The sequence below is a fragment of the Sinocyclocheilus anshuiensis genome, unplaced genomic scaffold (genome assembly GCF_001515605.1).
Source record: "Sinocyclocheilus anshuiensis isolate Anshui unplaced genomic scaffold, SAMN03320099.WGS_v1.1 scaffold763, whole genome shotgun sequence".
NCBI classification, from domain to species: domain Eukaryota; kingdom Metazoa; phylum Chordata; class Actinopteri; order Cypriniformes; family Cyprinidae; genus Sinocyclocheilus; species Sinocyclocheilus anshuiensis.
In genome coordinates this window covers 1,220,678-1,234,954 of record NW_015548255.1, presented here as the reverse complement: position 1 = coordinate 1,234,954, position 14,277 = coordinate 1,220,678, and the positions used below count along the sequence as shown (strand labels likewise).

At 37.7% G+C, this 14,277-nt stretch overlaps 1 protein-coding gene and 1 long non-coding RNA gene across 2 annotated transcripts in view; both read right to left on the bottom strand.

Annotated features, from left to right (window-relative positions):
- Window positions 1–705: 705 nt before the first annotated feature.
- On the bottom strand, window positions 706–8,931 carry LOC107655418 (interferon-induced protein 44-like). The gene is made up of 6 exons (XM_016442902.1): window positions 8,928–8,931; window positions 8,629–8,828; window positions 1,893–2,042; window positions 1,410–1,581; window positions 1,108–1,208; window positions 706–879 (listed from the first exon to the last, which is right to left on the bottom strand). The coding sequence occupies exons 1-6, from the start codon at window positions 8,929–8,931 to the stop codon at window positions 706–708; spliced, it is 801 nt and encodes a 266-aa protein (XP_016298388.1).
- A 245-nt stretch (window positions 8,932–9,176) lies between these two features.
- Window positions 9,177–14,277, bottom strand: part of LOC107655427 (uncharacterized) — a 21,804-nt gene continuing 16,703 nt past the window's right edge. Inside the window, exons 2-3 of the long non-coding RNA XR_001630435.1 lie at window positions 9,549–9,617; window positions 9,177–9,359 (exon numbers count right to left, since the gene is read on the bottom strand). This is a non-coding gene — a long non-coding RNA (uncharacterized LOC107655427). The remainder of the gene's footprint in view (window positions 9,360–9,548; window positions 9,618–14,277) is intronic.

Sequence of the window (14,277 nt, the reverse complement as noted above, 5' to 3'; positions counted from 1 at the left end):
ATATATATATATATATATATATATATATATATATATATATGAATATCACTGAACTCACAATAACATAACAAGAACAATGACTTATAAAATACATGTGGGAATATCTCTAAAAGCGGATTTAGTGGCATATCTCACCCACAGATCACTGAAAGATACTATTACACACATCTTTACTGATATTAGCAAACGGATATGGAGCACTAAAGGAAATTATTTTAAACACACAGTACAATTATGAGCTACACAATTATTAAAACAATGTATAAATACCTTTATCCATCTTTACTGAACATTGATATAACAATGTATGGTTATACAAATATAAAATACCACTACATTTACATTTACATTTACATTTAGTTATGTAGGGGTTTTACCAGAATGTTGTCTGCAATACAATTGCGTGTGTAAATTAAGTCAAGTTGGTTGCCTGATTTGTGCGTGCTTGTAGTGGTAAGTCGTTTGAGATCAAATGAAGCAAGGAGTGAATGGAAGTCTGTAGCATAAGGCTTGTCCAGATGAATGTTGAAGTCGCCAAAGACTAAAAGTGGACTGCCATCCACTAACAGCAGCTATAACTGTCTGCTATACAGGATTATGCATGTACCTTAACGTATAGCATTGTTATTCAATTGTATACATTGTCTCATCAAAAAAAAAAAAAAAATCATCCTACACATTCTGGAAATCAGAAAGATTTATTGTCTATTCATTGTGTATTTGGTCCTCCACAAAGTCATTGGCAAAGTTAACAATATTTTGCAAAGCATCTAAAATCAGAACATCCATTGTGGCATTAGTGACACGTTCCTCATGGTAGTTCTTCACAGGATAAATGCAAGTCATAGGAACTCCTAGTCTGGAAGAACACTCCTCCATCTGCAAAGAGAATATATATATATACTTTTTATATACAGATGACAGAAAATAAAAGGACAAAGAATATAGGTCACACCTAATCTGCCACATGGAATATGTAATGAGACTGAATCCCACATTAATCATCTAATATCATATATCAAAACCTTTAATTTTCCATGTAAAATATAATAAACTCTATTATATCAGTGCCAAATTTACCTTGGTCGCAAATTTAAAGTACTATACCTTCTGTTTTATGATTTTGCTTTTGTAGATATTCTCAAGATTATCTTTAACTAGTGGACACACTTCATCCACCTTGGTCATAATTATGGCTTGCGGAATGCCTGTGATACAATGAATTATAAATATTCCACAATATAACATATAGAAAATTTACTGATGATATTGATAATTTTACGTCCCCTTTGTATTTTAGTATGGTGTGCAGCTTTCTCAATGATTATTGACTGTTTATATTATTTGTGATACTCATCCACCCAACATATTGTTTTTGTGAATAAAGATGTAAATTCAATATGACTCACCCAGATCTCGTGCTTTGTCCCGAACTGCTCCCATTTTCCCAAATACCTCCTCAAGCATCACAGAAACAGTATTAGCAGGAAGAACAGCCACCAGACAGTGAATCTTGTCTTTCAGTATGGGGTTTCTTTTGTATTTTTGGTCGCCTTCAGTAATTGAACTTACTGGGTTAAACTGAGCAGACAGAATCAGTAAATAAACTACAAGTGCATCATATAAAAAAAGAAAGAAAGAAAAGATAAAAACATTCAAGTGGTAATAAACCACTTGAAATGTTGTAGTATTGCAATCATGATACATTTTTGCACTAAAAATCAATCAGTTCATCCACAATTCCAGAATTTCAACAAATTTAAAAGATTGTTCTAGTTGCTCTGCATGCATTTATTTTCACCGGTTTCTTTATCATGTAGCTATTGTAAAGTTTACTACAACATTTTATGAAAAGTCTTAATGCTTACATTTCTTAAATTAAATATACGTACAGTGTAACCATCGATGATGTGACCATTTAATAATCTGTTGATGTCATCAGTCTTTATTGAGTTACTTTCATTGTGCATACCAGCAATGTCAGTGAAGGTGAAAGGATAAAAAGAGCCAGCCTTGTCCTTCCTCATTTTGTATGTGTTGCACTGAAAATAAAATCCAAACATTGTTTGTTGTTTTGTTTGTTACTTTAAACAGTATATGTATAAGAGATAACTGAGGACTTAAATACATAACAATGCTGATCAATGGGACAAGAAACAGGTGTGTAACTTAATCAGAAACCATGGCAACAAAACGAACAAGAATAAGACTTACAGATACAAGGAATCAAAGCCAAACAGAACATGACTGTGACTTTGCTTCCCTCTCCCAGAAGAAATGCCCTTGCAAATAACAAGTCAAACGGGGCAGGGGCGGGGGAGCATGAAGAGCTGTACACATACAAGTGGCAGGATTTTAAGTATATGAACATCGCTACCAAATCCACCTGTGATTTGCTGCTTTCCGTGTGCCACTCATTGATAGAGGTGTGACGAGATCTTGAGCCACGAGATCTCACAATATTATAGTGTGACGATATTTCTTGTCAAGGTGAAAAGCTGTCTCGTGATATCAGCATGAGAGTGTAAGGGTGAAATTAGCATAGGCCATAACCCTGTATGTTTGTTTATTTATATATATATATATATATATATATATATATATATAAGATATAATGTAGTCAAGTAATATCACATAAGCAAGAGTGAAAAGAGTGCTGAGCGCAATCGTAAATGTGATATTGATTTTATATAACAGTTCAACAAACAAGAAGTTAATATTGAGTGAGTTACATAATAGACACAACATTGTCTTTTTTTTGTTTCACCAATGAAAATAGTTCCAAACAAAGCCTGAGCAGAACATTTGGGCATCTCAGAGCAACACTGTGGTGGTTAATTCCTGAATGAATCTGTTTTTGAACAAATGGATTGAGTCAATGATTCAATGATCCATTCATTAAGACAGTTACTTGCTTTGTTTCTAAATGACAAACACTGAACATGAATTCAGCACAGCTGTCGAGGCTGTTACTTTACAAATAAATCTGCTAACCATTCTTTTTACAAAGACTTGTTGATAAGGGTTGATACTAGTAAATAATGCTATACTGCCCAATTAAACTCACTTAATAATTAATTACCTTTGTAACACTTCACATTAAGGTTCCCTTTATAAAGCGTTTATAAAGGTGTTCATAAATGACTAATAACTAATTTACAAATACATTATAACTCATTGATATGCCGTTATAAATGCATGAATAAAAGGGTGATTTTGATGCAATACCTGCCAAATAGTGAGCCAATTTAACTCACATGTTATAAATGCTTAACAAATATATTTATTAATACTTATTTCACTCAAAACCAGATTCCTGATTTATTTCATGAGGCAGCAAAAAATTTACTATTATAGCAAGACTGAAGGGTGTTGTATTTATGGTTTTCTCATTTATATCTCATGACTTATGTCACTTACAATGTTTCTTACCAGAATCTTACCAGAATCTACTCTGTACCTCCGCAAAGTTCATGATGCCTATCCACAGCAATGATTAGAAACTGATATATTTTGTTTATCAAGATGAAATTATCATCTTGAATTTTATTTTGGGGGAAAAATCATAAAAGCACAACCATGACTAGATGATATAATATTGAAAATTTTAATTTCAGTATTACCTGTGAACATTAATGTAATGATCCATTTATTAATGATTTATAAACATTAGTAACCTGTGAAAGTGAACCTTAATGTAAAGTGATCACCTATGAACATTTATTAATGAGTTATAAACGTTAGTAACCTGTGAAAGCTAACCTTAATGTTAAGTGATCACCTGTGAACCATTTATTAATGAGTTATAAACGTTAGTAACCTGTGAAAGCGAACCCTAATGTAAAGTGAACACCTGTGAACTATTTATTAATGAATTATAAATGTCAGTAACCTGTGAAAGCGAACCTTAATGTAAAGTGATCACCTGTGAGCCATTTATTAATGAGCTATAAACATTAGTAACCTGTGAAAGCTAACCTTAATGTAAAGTGAACACCTGTGAAACATTTATTAATGAGGTATAAACGTTAGTAACCTGTGAAAGTGAACCTGTAAAGTGAACAGCTGTGAACCATTTATTAATGAGTTATAAATGTTAATAACCTGTGAAAGCGAACCTTAATGTAAAGTGAACACCTGTGAACCATTTTATTAATGAGTTACAAACGTTAATAACCTGTGAAAGCGAACCTGTAAAGTGAACACAGCTGTGAACTATTTATTAATGAGTATTAAACATTAGTAACCAGTCAAAGTGAACTTTAATGTAAAGTGGACACAATAATAATTTATTTATTGATTGATTGATTATTATTGCACACACAGAAAAGGTTAGTATTTTCTGGTGAAATAAATTGTATTGTGGTTGCACTACATCAGCAAACAACTTTCAACTTGAAACAAAAAGATTAATCTTTTCTTTTACAGCACACTGGAACATTACTGAGCATAACTTCACACAATAAAGTGGCTTATAAAAGTAAACTCACATTATAACTAAGCATGAAATCTATACAACAACAATATTTGATAAATGCAAACTCAATAAAGGCACCTAAATATTTTTATTTTATATAATTTAACAGTTTTGAGAAAATAATTAAATCAATGACTGAAAGCACAGTTACAGAAGATTATCATATTAATAAGTAATCAGTAATTACTTTTTGATATCATGATAAAGCCCACTGTAACTTCAGTATTTGTTCATCCACACTCTCAGTAACGTTACCTGCGCACGAGCGAACCGTCCGTGGGAGCGCGGGAGAGGTTATTTATTTGTATGGTAATGAATCAATTCAACTAGCAAAGCAATTACACATATAAACACTTGAAAAATATACTCTGCAGTGTCACCTCACAGTTAGCGGACCCGTAAAATTAATAAACACTATGTGAGATTATAATTTTGCGTCAGAGCACGTTGGAACAATCCTAACAGCGTGACTTCTTCTTCTTTTTTGAAAACGTGACTTTACATCGGATGCTCGCTAGCTCCAACTACAGACTTTGGTGACACACAGGCAACTACAGATACATTCATCAGAGGAGGACAGGAAGAAGAAGAGGACGAAAAGGAAGGGGAAAGGAAAAAAGTATGGGAAGAAGTCAAAGAAAATGGAAATGAAGACACGTCAGAGAGGTTAGAATGCTGTTTACACCCTTTCCACTCACTGAGTTATGGTTTGCCATTGGTTATGTCTGCTGTACATCTGTTTCTCTCTTGGCTGGTTCTTCCTGCATGATGTCACATTGTGTGTGCCATAAAAACTGCATTGGTGATTTAGTGGGATAACATGGTAGACCATCTACATTAGCTTCAACACTTTTTTGATGTTTTGTTAAATCCTTCTAAAAGACTTAAAGGGTTAGTTCACCCAAAAATGAAATTAGTCTGTGTTTTACTCACCCCCAAGGCATCCTAGGTGTATATGACTTTCTTCTTTCAGACGAATCCAGTTGGAGTTATATAAAAAATTGTCCTGGCTATTCCAAGCTCTATCATTGCAGTCAGCGGGTGTTGCAGTGCTTCAGTCCCAAAGAAGTGGAAAAAAACACACCCATCCAAAAAGAAAAAAAGTGTCTAACTATATGGCTCCACGTTATCATCCACACTATCTTCTCTAATACATTAGAAGCTGTTGCCCCCATCAAATTGAAAAAGGTTAGAGAAAAACGTACTGCGTCATAGTACAACAGTAATACCCATTCTCTCAATAAGAAAACTCGTAGTCTTGACCGCAAATGGAGAAAAACTAACTCCTTCCTGATAACGTTCGGGGTTCAGACACACTCTCTCTGTTTAAATCTAGATTAAAGACACATCTCTTTGGACAAGCATTCAAATAATGCATCTCATAATCTTGTACTGCAGTTATATCTGATCACATGCACATTATTAATCTCTAGTTTGGGTTAAACAAATCAATTTTGCTTGGTTTGAACAGCAGCTATGTTAATTATGTCTCCATTTGTTTCTCTGTTTTTGCCACGGGATTGACATCATATTCCCTCACAGTTTAATAGTAATGATTTTATGAATTTCTTCACTGATAAAATAGATAACATCAGAAAGACAATGACAAATGTAGATTCTACAGCGTATAATACTTCATTCATCGCACCAAAAGATAAACTGCAGTGCTTTACAACTAGGACAGTAAGAGCTAAATAAACTTATCACTGCATCTAAATCAACAACATGCCTGTTAGATCCTGTACCCACTAAATTACTGAAAGAGTTGTTACCTGTAGCAGAAGAACCGCTTCTCAATATTATTAACTCGTCGTTGTCTTTAGGTCACGTCCCAAAACCATTCAAACTGGCGGTTATTAAGCCTCTTATGATTGGATTCATCTGAAAGAAGAAAGTCATATACACCTAGGATGCCTCTGGGTTGAGTAAAACACAGCCTAATTTTCATTTTTGGGTGAACTAACCCTTTAAAACAAAATGAGAGGGTGACTTAAGCTGCATTTATTGCATTAAATCATAACTTAATAAGCTACCATTTACTTCACTCTGGAAGAACTTACAGCAAACTACAGAAACTACCCTTAAGATAAATATTCTTTGGTTAGCTAAAGCACTGTTAAAAAAAAAAATAAATAAAATCAGAGCCACATGGCAAAAACATTTTTTTTTTTTTAAATTTGCACACTCTGTGTCATATTGTAGATTGGAACAATCTATGAGTCAAATGTGTGTGTGTGTCAAAGGGTGTGCAAGAATAATTAAACCAACTACTAACACTTATTCTGTTTTCTTTGAATTACAGCTCAAACACCACAACAGGTGGTGGCCCGATACAAAAAAAATTATTCAGCACTTCAGTAGGGGAGGGACCATGTCAGCTGCTTTCAAGTTTTCAGATTGCAATCAGATTGCAGATTCATTTTGGTGCACAGTTATGTTTTCTGGAGGTGTACAGGATTTCAAATTTTTCTATGGCATTGCAGAGGTTTATTTTTCATTTTATATGAGGTGTACAGTTGTACAGTGTAATTGTTTTTAATGAAAATAAATATGTCTATGTTCTGTATCCCTCTGTGTTGTGTTTCTTTCCTTTTTCTGTTTAGAAGATAACTGAGCCTTTAAATCTCATTTGTAAATGCTTTACAAGGCATAAATAGTCCTCACTTTAGATGAGCTCACAAAAATAGTTAACTGACAAGTATTAAATGTTTTATAACTACCTGAATTAATCACGAATATGTGTTAATAAAGCATTAATTAACACACTGAGTAATTGTTACTTTATGCCTGAATAATAAGATGTATAAATTAACATTCAAATAGTTTATTAATCACTTATACTTTCTAAATGATCTCATGAACCACTGATAACTCCTTACTAACTGGTTTGTAAATAATGTAATACTTAATTTAGAAATGATAAATTGATCATTAATAAAGTATGAAAATACAATTATTAAGCATATTATATACATGCTTATAAATGAAGAATAAAGCATTTATAGCTGTATTTATAAACTGCTTACTAATGTCTATTAATGTCGGGACAATGCTTTATAAATGATGAATTAACTATTTACTGATGCTTAACTAATGATTCATAGCATGCAGTTATTATAAAGTGTTGCCATACTTTATATTTTCAATTAGTGTAAACAGCATCTAAAATATTCTACACTGCAAATAGCCACTGCCTTCTATAGAGGTGTAAAATGCAAACTTTATATAGTGGTACTGGACTAACAAAACCCTAAGTTTGAACAATTTACTATACCAATACCATACAAATGTTTTTATGGACTTCTGAACTTGCACACATTATTACTGTTGAATTAATTTCATAACGCTGTTTCTCGCGGCCACGTACACAATGCTTTAAAGCTAAAATTTGGGCTTTGTGCTAGAGTTAATGGTCTAAAAATATACTAATTTTAGAGAGCTTTTACTGCACCAGGATTTTTAAATGACACTTTAAATTCACATAGCCATATAAATGACATGGCTTATGATAGTAAAATGCCCAAAATCTGAATTTCGTTAAATCATTACCTCTAGAGTCCTTCGTTTTAACGCATCCTCTATAGTGGCCAAGAAAAAGGAGTTTTGTTGTGTGAATTTTGTTGTGTGAATTTTGTTGTGTTGTGACGTGGAGATTTCGTTGTGTTTTGGCTTATTTCCATTGTGAGACGATTTCATTGTGTTGTGGAGATTTCATTGTGTTTTGGCTTATTTCCATTGTGTTGTGCTAATTTTGCTGTGTTGTGGCTTGTTTCCATTGTGTTGTAGCAATTTCGTTGTATTGTGAAGATTTTGTTGTGTTGTGCACTACTGGGTCACCGTAGAGGGGAGATATCCATGTCTTGTTGTGAAGATTTTGTTGTGTTGTGCACTACTGGGTCACCGTAGAGGGGTGAAATCTTTTCTGGGCTTTAGTGTTCTGTCACGTAGCACTGCTACATTAATCCACAAAAGATGCATAACACAGGCAAATACACACGAGGGCTTAAATACACAGGGAATAGTAATCATTGGGACAAGCAACAGGTATGCAATCAGAAACAATGAATGAGAACTCAGGTTAAGAGGAACAAGAAAAACAAAAAAACAGAAAATGACCGTGACTCCCTCTCTCTCTCTCAAAATGTTTTTACCTTCAAAGTAAAACTTCCACCAATATCTGTTGATTGTGCCAGGGCTCTGGTAGTGATGCGCCCCTGGAGAGTATTATTTACAGAGTTGAAGAAGCTTGATTTTCCAGCACCTTGCGGTCCATACAGAAGAATTCTCAGAGTCTTGATTTCTTTGTTCCCAGGTTTGAAGTTGATTATTGTTGACAAAATATTTTGTCTATCTTTGCTAGAAAGAGAATTTTAAAAGGTAGGAAACACACTGTTGGCCTACAAATGCAGCCTCATGTCATTTTAGAAACTGAAAGATGAAAAGCATCAACACATATTAACTTGTATAGCAACACAAAATGCAAGATGCAGAATAAAACTAAATAAAACAAAAGTGAAAGATGAAAAGCATCAACTTAAGTTAAGATGCTGAATAAAACTGTGCAAATAAAACTTCAGAATTGAACAGAAGTGCACAGATTCTGAACCGTTTACATTTTTGTAAAGGCTTATTTTGCTCATTGTCTATATGAGAAAAAAAAATACCTCAGAGTGCTACGAGAGGCATGCAATCAGTATGTAGGAAAAATGTTGCCTGAGACAATGGTCATTCAGTTTAGTTGTCATTACACAAATATGACCATGGAATGTTGTGATTAAACAATCAGAATCAAGTTTTCCAGAGGGTCGAGTAATAAGCTTAACTTGGAAAAAGGTCTTCAGAGCTTATTTCCAGTCCAAGGACCTCCAGGGTTCATCATACTCTGTTTAACCAAACAGAATATTTAATCAATATAATTTTTTATTTTTATTTTGGCCTATTTTACTGTTGTAATTTTTATCTATATTGCACATTATATTTTGCTGGGTTCCAACATAATTTAACCACTGTTTCATATCTTAATTGTTCTGTTTCACTGAGAAAATGAGAGAAAATAAATCATTTACAGTACCTGAAGATGGAGCAGTGGGTTTTTAAAATGTTTTTAATGTCCACATCCTAGCAACACCTTTGTCCTTATCTTAAAGTAAAGATAAAATATTGTTTAACAATTTAAATTATCAAAATTCAACAAAAGCTGAGAACAAATCTTCCATTGTATGTAGTGTGAAGGTTTCTTTCCATCCTAAACAACTTTTTGTCATCCGGCGAGCCTAAAAGACCACATTTAAAAGAGCAAATATGCACTGTCATCAGCGTGCAGGGAAGTTCTGCACGAGGTGCAATGACGGTGCAACATTTGCAACAACGCCACGAATTTGCTCTTTTAAATTTGCTCTTTTAGGCCCGCCAGATGGCGGCAGGGGACAAGCTGAGATCCGCACGGTTGCTGAAGCGGCTCGAGAGCGAAGCGGGAACAGCAGAGCGGCGCAGGTCACGGAGTCAGCTTCTATCCGCTGCGAAGGTGTGTCAGAGTGTGTTTCCTGTCTGGGTAAGTCCCACGCAGAAGCCGCTCTCACAGAGATGGAGTGTTCTCACTGCGAGAACATGAGTCTCTCTTCTCTGCACGCTTGGATCGCTTTCTTTTCAGAAAGTGACTCCGCCCCTCGCGCCCTCCCGTTTCATTCCTCCCAGGAGCCTGTGAGGAAGAAACAGCGGGACAGAGGGACTCAGCGCCTGGATGCGAGGGAGCTCACGCCGGCTCAAGCCCGCGTGCCTCACTCTCACCACGTTGAGATGACTCTCCTGTTCTCTTTTCACACCCAGACCAGCATCCCTCTGCTAGCGCGAGTGACATGGTCTCGTTTGGTGGAATCGAGGACGATTCTCTAGATGATAGCATGTCTCAGAGGAGTGAATGCTCCATCCGCAAATGGTGCTAAGAATCTGGGAGATCTTTGGCAGGGCAGAGATTGACCTCTTTGCCTCAAAAGACAACTCTCATTGCCCAACTTTCTTTTCTAAAGACATGGACGATTCTTCTTTCGATTCTTCTCTCTCAGGCGAACAGGACAATTTGGCACCCCCAGCCCGAAATGTGGGCTCTGCACCTATGGGCTCTCGATGGGAGCCAACAAACCTTCCTGAGGGTGTCTTAAATACTATCTCACAGGCTAGAGCCCCGTCTACGAGACCCCTCTATACCCTTAAATGGTCTGTCTTCTCCGCCTGGTGCACAACCCGTGGCAAGGACTCAACTTCCTGTGACATATCGGTGATATTGTGCTTCCTCCAATAGCTGTTGGATAAGGGCCTTTCCCCTTCCACACTCAAGGTCAATGTGGCAGCTATAGCAGCCTTCCACGGTCCTATAGCCAGACAGTCCGTGGGCAGGAACAACTTGGTTATTCGCTTTCTTAAGGGATCTAGGAGACTTAACCCGCCTCTGCCCCTTACTGTTCCCGCATGGGATCTGCCCATGGTCCTGAGGGCCCTTAAGGGTTCCCCCTTTGAGCCGCTACAGTCAGCAGACCTACAGACACTATCGCTAAAAAACCGTCCTGCTACTGGCATTAGCATCAGTTAAGCGAGTAGGTGACTTCCAGGCACTCGCGATAAGCCCTGCCTGCCTTGAGTTCGGGCCCAGCGACTCCAAAGTCGTCCTGAAGCCAAGGCAGGGATATTTACCCAAAGTGCTCCACACTCCGTTCAGAGCACAGGTTATCACTCACTCTGTGCTTCCTCCTTCAGCAGAGGACCAGGAGTTTAACCTTATCTGCCCTGTCAGGGCTCTGAGAATTTACATTGTGCGTTCTGCTGCATTCAGGCAGTCGGAACAACTCTTCGTATGCTTCGGTGGCCACACCAAAGGGCTTCCGGTCACGAAGCAGAGAATTTCTTGGTGGTTAGTTGACGCTATTGTGCTAGCATACTCCTCCTTGGGTCTACAATGCCCCATAGGAGTAAGAGCACATTCCACAAGAGGTGTAGCCTCCTCTTGGGCATGGTCTAGCGGGGTGTCCATATCAGACATCTGTCCGGCGGCCGGCTGGGCCTCGCCGTCCACCTTTGCTAGGTTCTATAACTTGGACGTCCCGGCCTTACAGGTTTGGGTCCTTTCTGCTTAAATAGACATGCACTGGCCGCAAGGCAGGTACAATCCTTCAGGCTTTTGCCTCATGCTCTTGGCCCTCCTCAGTGCTGAGGCTGTACAGGATCGTTTTTGGGAACGATTATCCAAGGCCAGACTGACCTTATACTTGGTCCCGCTGAGTTGAAGCTCTGTTAAATTAATTCTTTACTGTCTATTTTTCAATCTTAAAATCAATTTTATACACCATAATTTTCGTTTCTATAAACTGTGTATATATCCCCATAGTATTCTACAACAAAAACAATCGGAGCACCTTGTTATCACTAGTTTTATTTTGATTTGCCGAGTCTGCTACTAGCTTATAGCCTGTTAGCATTGCTAGTGCATTTGCCGCTAATCTTGCTTACATTTCTTACACTCCATTCTTTTACTCACTGTTATTTGCTTTAAATGGCGGATTTGAGTCTACCTTTGAGTGCAGGTGAGGACACGTTCGAGCTGCACTCGGTGCAGACCGCGAGACGGAACGCGACGCCGTGATCGTCAGAGACTCCATCGTCCAGCACGTCCGTGCTGCCCTAGCTAAATGTAAAGTGCACACTCACTCTTTTCCGGGTGCACGTTTTCTCTATGTTTCTGCACAGATACCCGCGATCCTGAAGGGTGACGAGAGCATCGGCACTATCGTGCTGCACGTGGGCGAGAATGACACCAAGCTGCGGCAGGCGGAGACTCTGAAGAGGGACTTCAGGAGCCTGATCGAGACAGTATGCAGCACATCGCCCGCGATGAGGATCGTCGTGTCAGGACCGCTTCCCACATATCGACGAGGACACGAAAGATTCAGTAGACTGTTTGCTTTAAATGAATGGTTATTGTCATGGTATAAAGAACAGATACTGCTCTTTGTTAATAATTGGAATCTTTTCTGGGAGCGACCTAGGCTTTTTAGTGCTGATGGCCTGCACCCCAGTAGAGTCGGAGCAAAACTCCTGTCGGACAACATCTCCAGGATGCTACGCTCCACATGACTAGTAAGCCAATTCTCAAATAACGGCTATGATGGCGTTTGTTCTACCCACTTAAATGATAGAAGTACTTGTGTTGTCCAATCTATAAAGACTGTGTATGTTCCCCGAATAGTGAGGTCAAAATATAAATTTAATGCAGGATCTAAAAAAAAACCTGATCGTGATTAAACCGGAAAAATAAATGTATAAAAAATGTTTTTTAAGCTTGGGCTCTTAAACATTAGATCACTCGCACCCAAAGCAGTTACTGTATATGAAATGATCACAGAGAATAGTTCTGATGTACTCTACTTGACTGAAACCTGGCTCAAACCAAATGACTATATTATTGGTCTAAATGAGTCTACTCCACCAAGCTACTGTTATAAGCATGACTCCCATCAGATTGGTCGTGGTGGCGGTGTTGCAACAATATATAATGATATTCTCAATGTTACTCAGAAAACAGGATACAGGTTTAACTCATTCGAAATAATTCTGCTTAATGTTACACTGTCAGATAAACAAAATAAATCTCTCCTATCTCTTGCTCTGGCTACTGTGTATAGACCACCAGGGCCATATACAGATTTCCTAAAAGAATTTGCATATTTCCTCTCAAAACTATTGGTTAATGTTGATAAAGCGCTAATTGTCGGAGACTTTAACATTCATGTTGATAATATAAATGATGCGTTAGGACTTGCGTTTACAGTCTTAATAAACTCTTTTGGAGTCAAGCTAAACATAACCAGACCCACTCATCGTTTTATTCATACGCTAGATTTAATTATATCGCATGGAATTGATCTTAATGATATATAGTACCTCAAAGTAACGATGTTACTGACCACTACCTTGTATTGTGCATGCTGCCTATTACTGATATTAACTATATGGCTCTCCGTTATCGTCCGGGTAGAACTATTGCTCCAACCACCAAAGATAGATTCACAAATAAACTGCCTGATTTATCTCAACTGCTCTCTGTACCCATAAATACACATGAACTAGACGAAATGACTAGCAACATGGGCACTATCTTCTCTAATACATTAGAAGCTGTTGCCCCCATCAAATTAAAAAAGGTTTGAGAAAAACGTACTGCGCCATGGTACAACAGCAATACCCATTCTCTTGAGAAAGAAACGTACTTTAATTATTATTAATTATTATTATATAAGCGTGCGCTCGCCACAGGATTCTCAGGTTACTTCGACTGAAGCGACGACAGCTACATAGCAGCTACATAGCACGGCAAGCAACTCAGTACTCGTTCCCATATCTCAGGGAACCAAGGTTATGTTAGTAACCGAGTACGTTCCCTTTCGATACTTCACTCGTACTGCGTCTTGCTTAGACACATATGGGAACATAGTACAATCACGCCGTGCTAATGTAGTGGAACGACTAAAGGTATAAACTTCCATAAGCAACCAATGCTCATAGAGAAGTCAACAATAACCCAAGGCTAAGACGGGCTGAGCTTACTAGGTCACACCCGGCCTGGTTAATCGTTCCAGAGTATTCCCGTAAGCTCGACACCCAGGGGTCGAAAGTTAGAGGCGATGCCTCTAGTCAAGTGGGCCCGTACTCCAATGGGGCATTGGAGGCCCAAGGAAGAGTACGCTAGCGAGATGGCGTCTACTATCCATCTAGAGAATCTTTGCTTCGTAACCAGAAGCCCTTTGGGGCGG

What these genes read in the sequence shown, in the direction of transcription:
- LOC107655418 (XM_016442902.1), bottom strand. An exon ending in ACATCATCGATGGTTACACT is followed by an intron (nt 1,582 to 1,892) that starts GTACGTATATTT and finishes CTGTCTGCTCAG; the next exon opens with TTTAACCCAGTAAGTTCAAT. An exon ending in GGACAAAGCACGAGATCTGG is followed by an intron (nt 1,209 to 1,409) that starts GTGAGTCATATT and finishes ATTGTATCACAG; the next exon opens with GCATTCCGCAAGCCATAATT.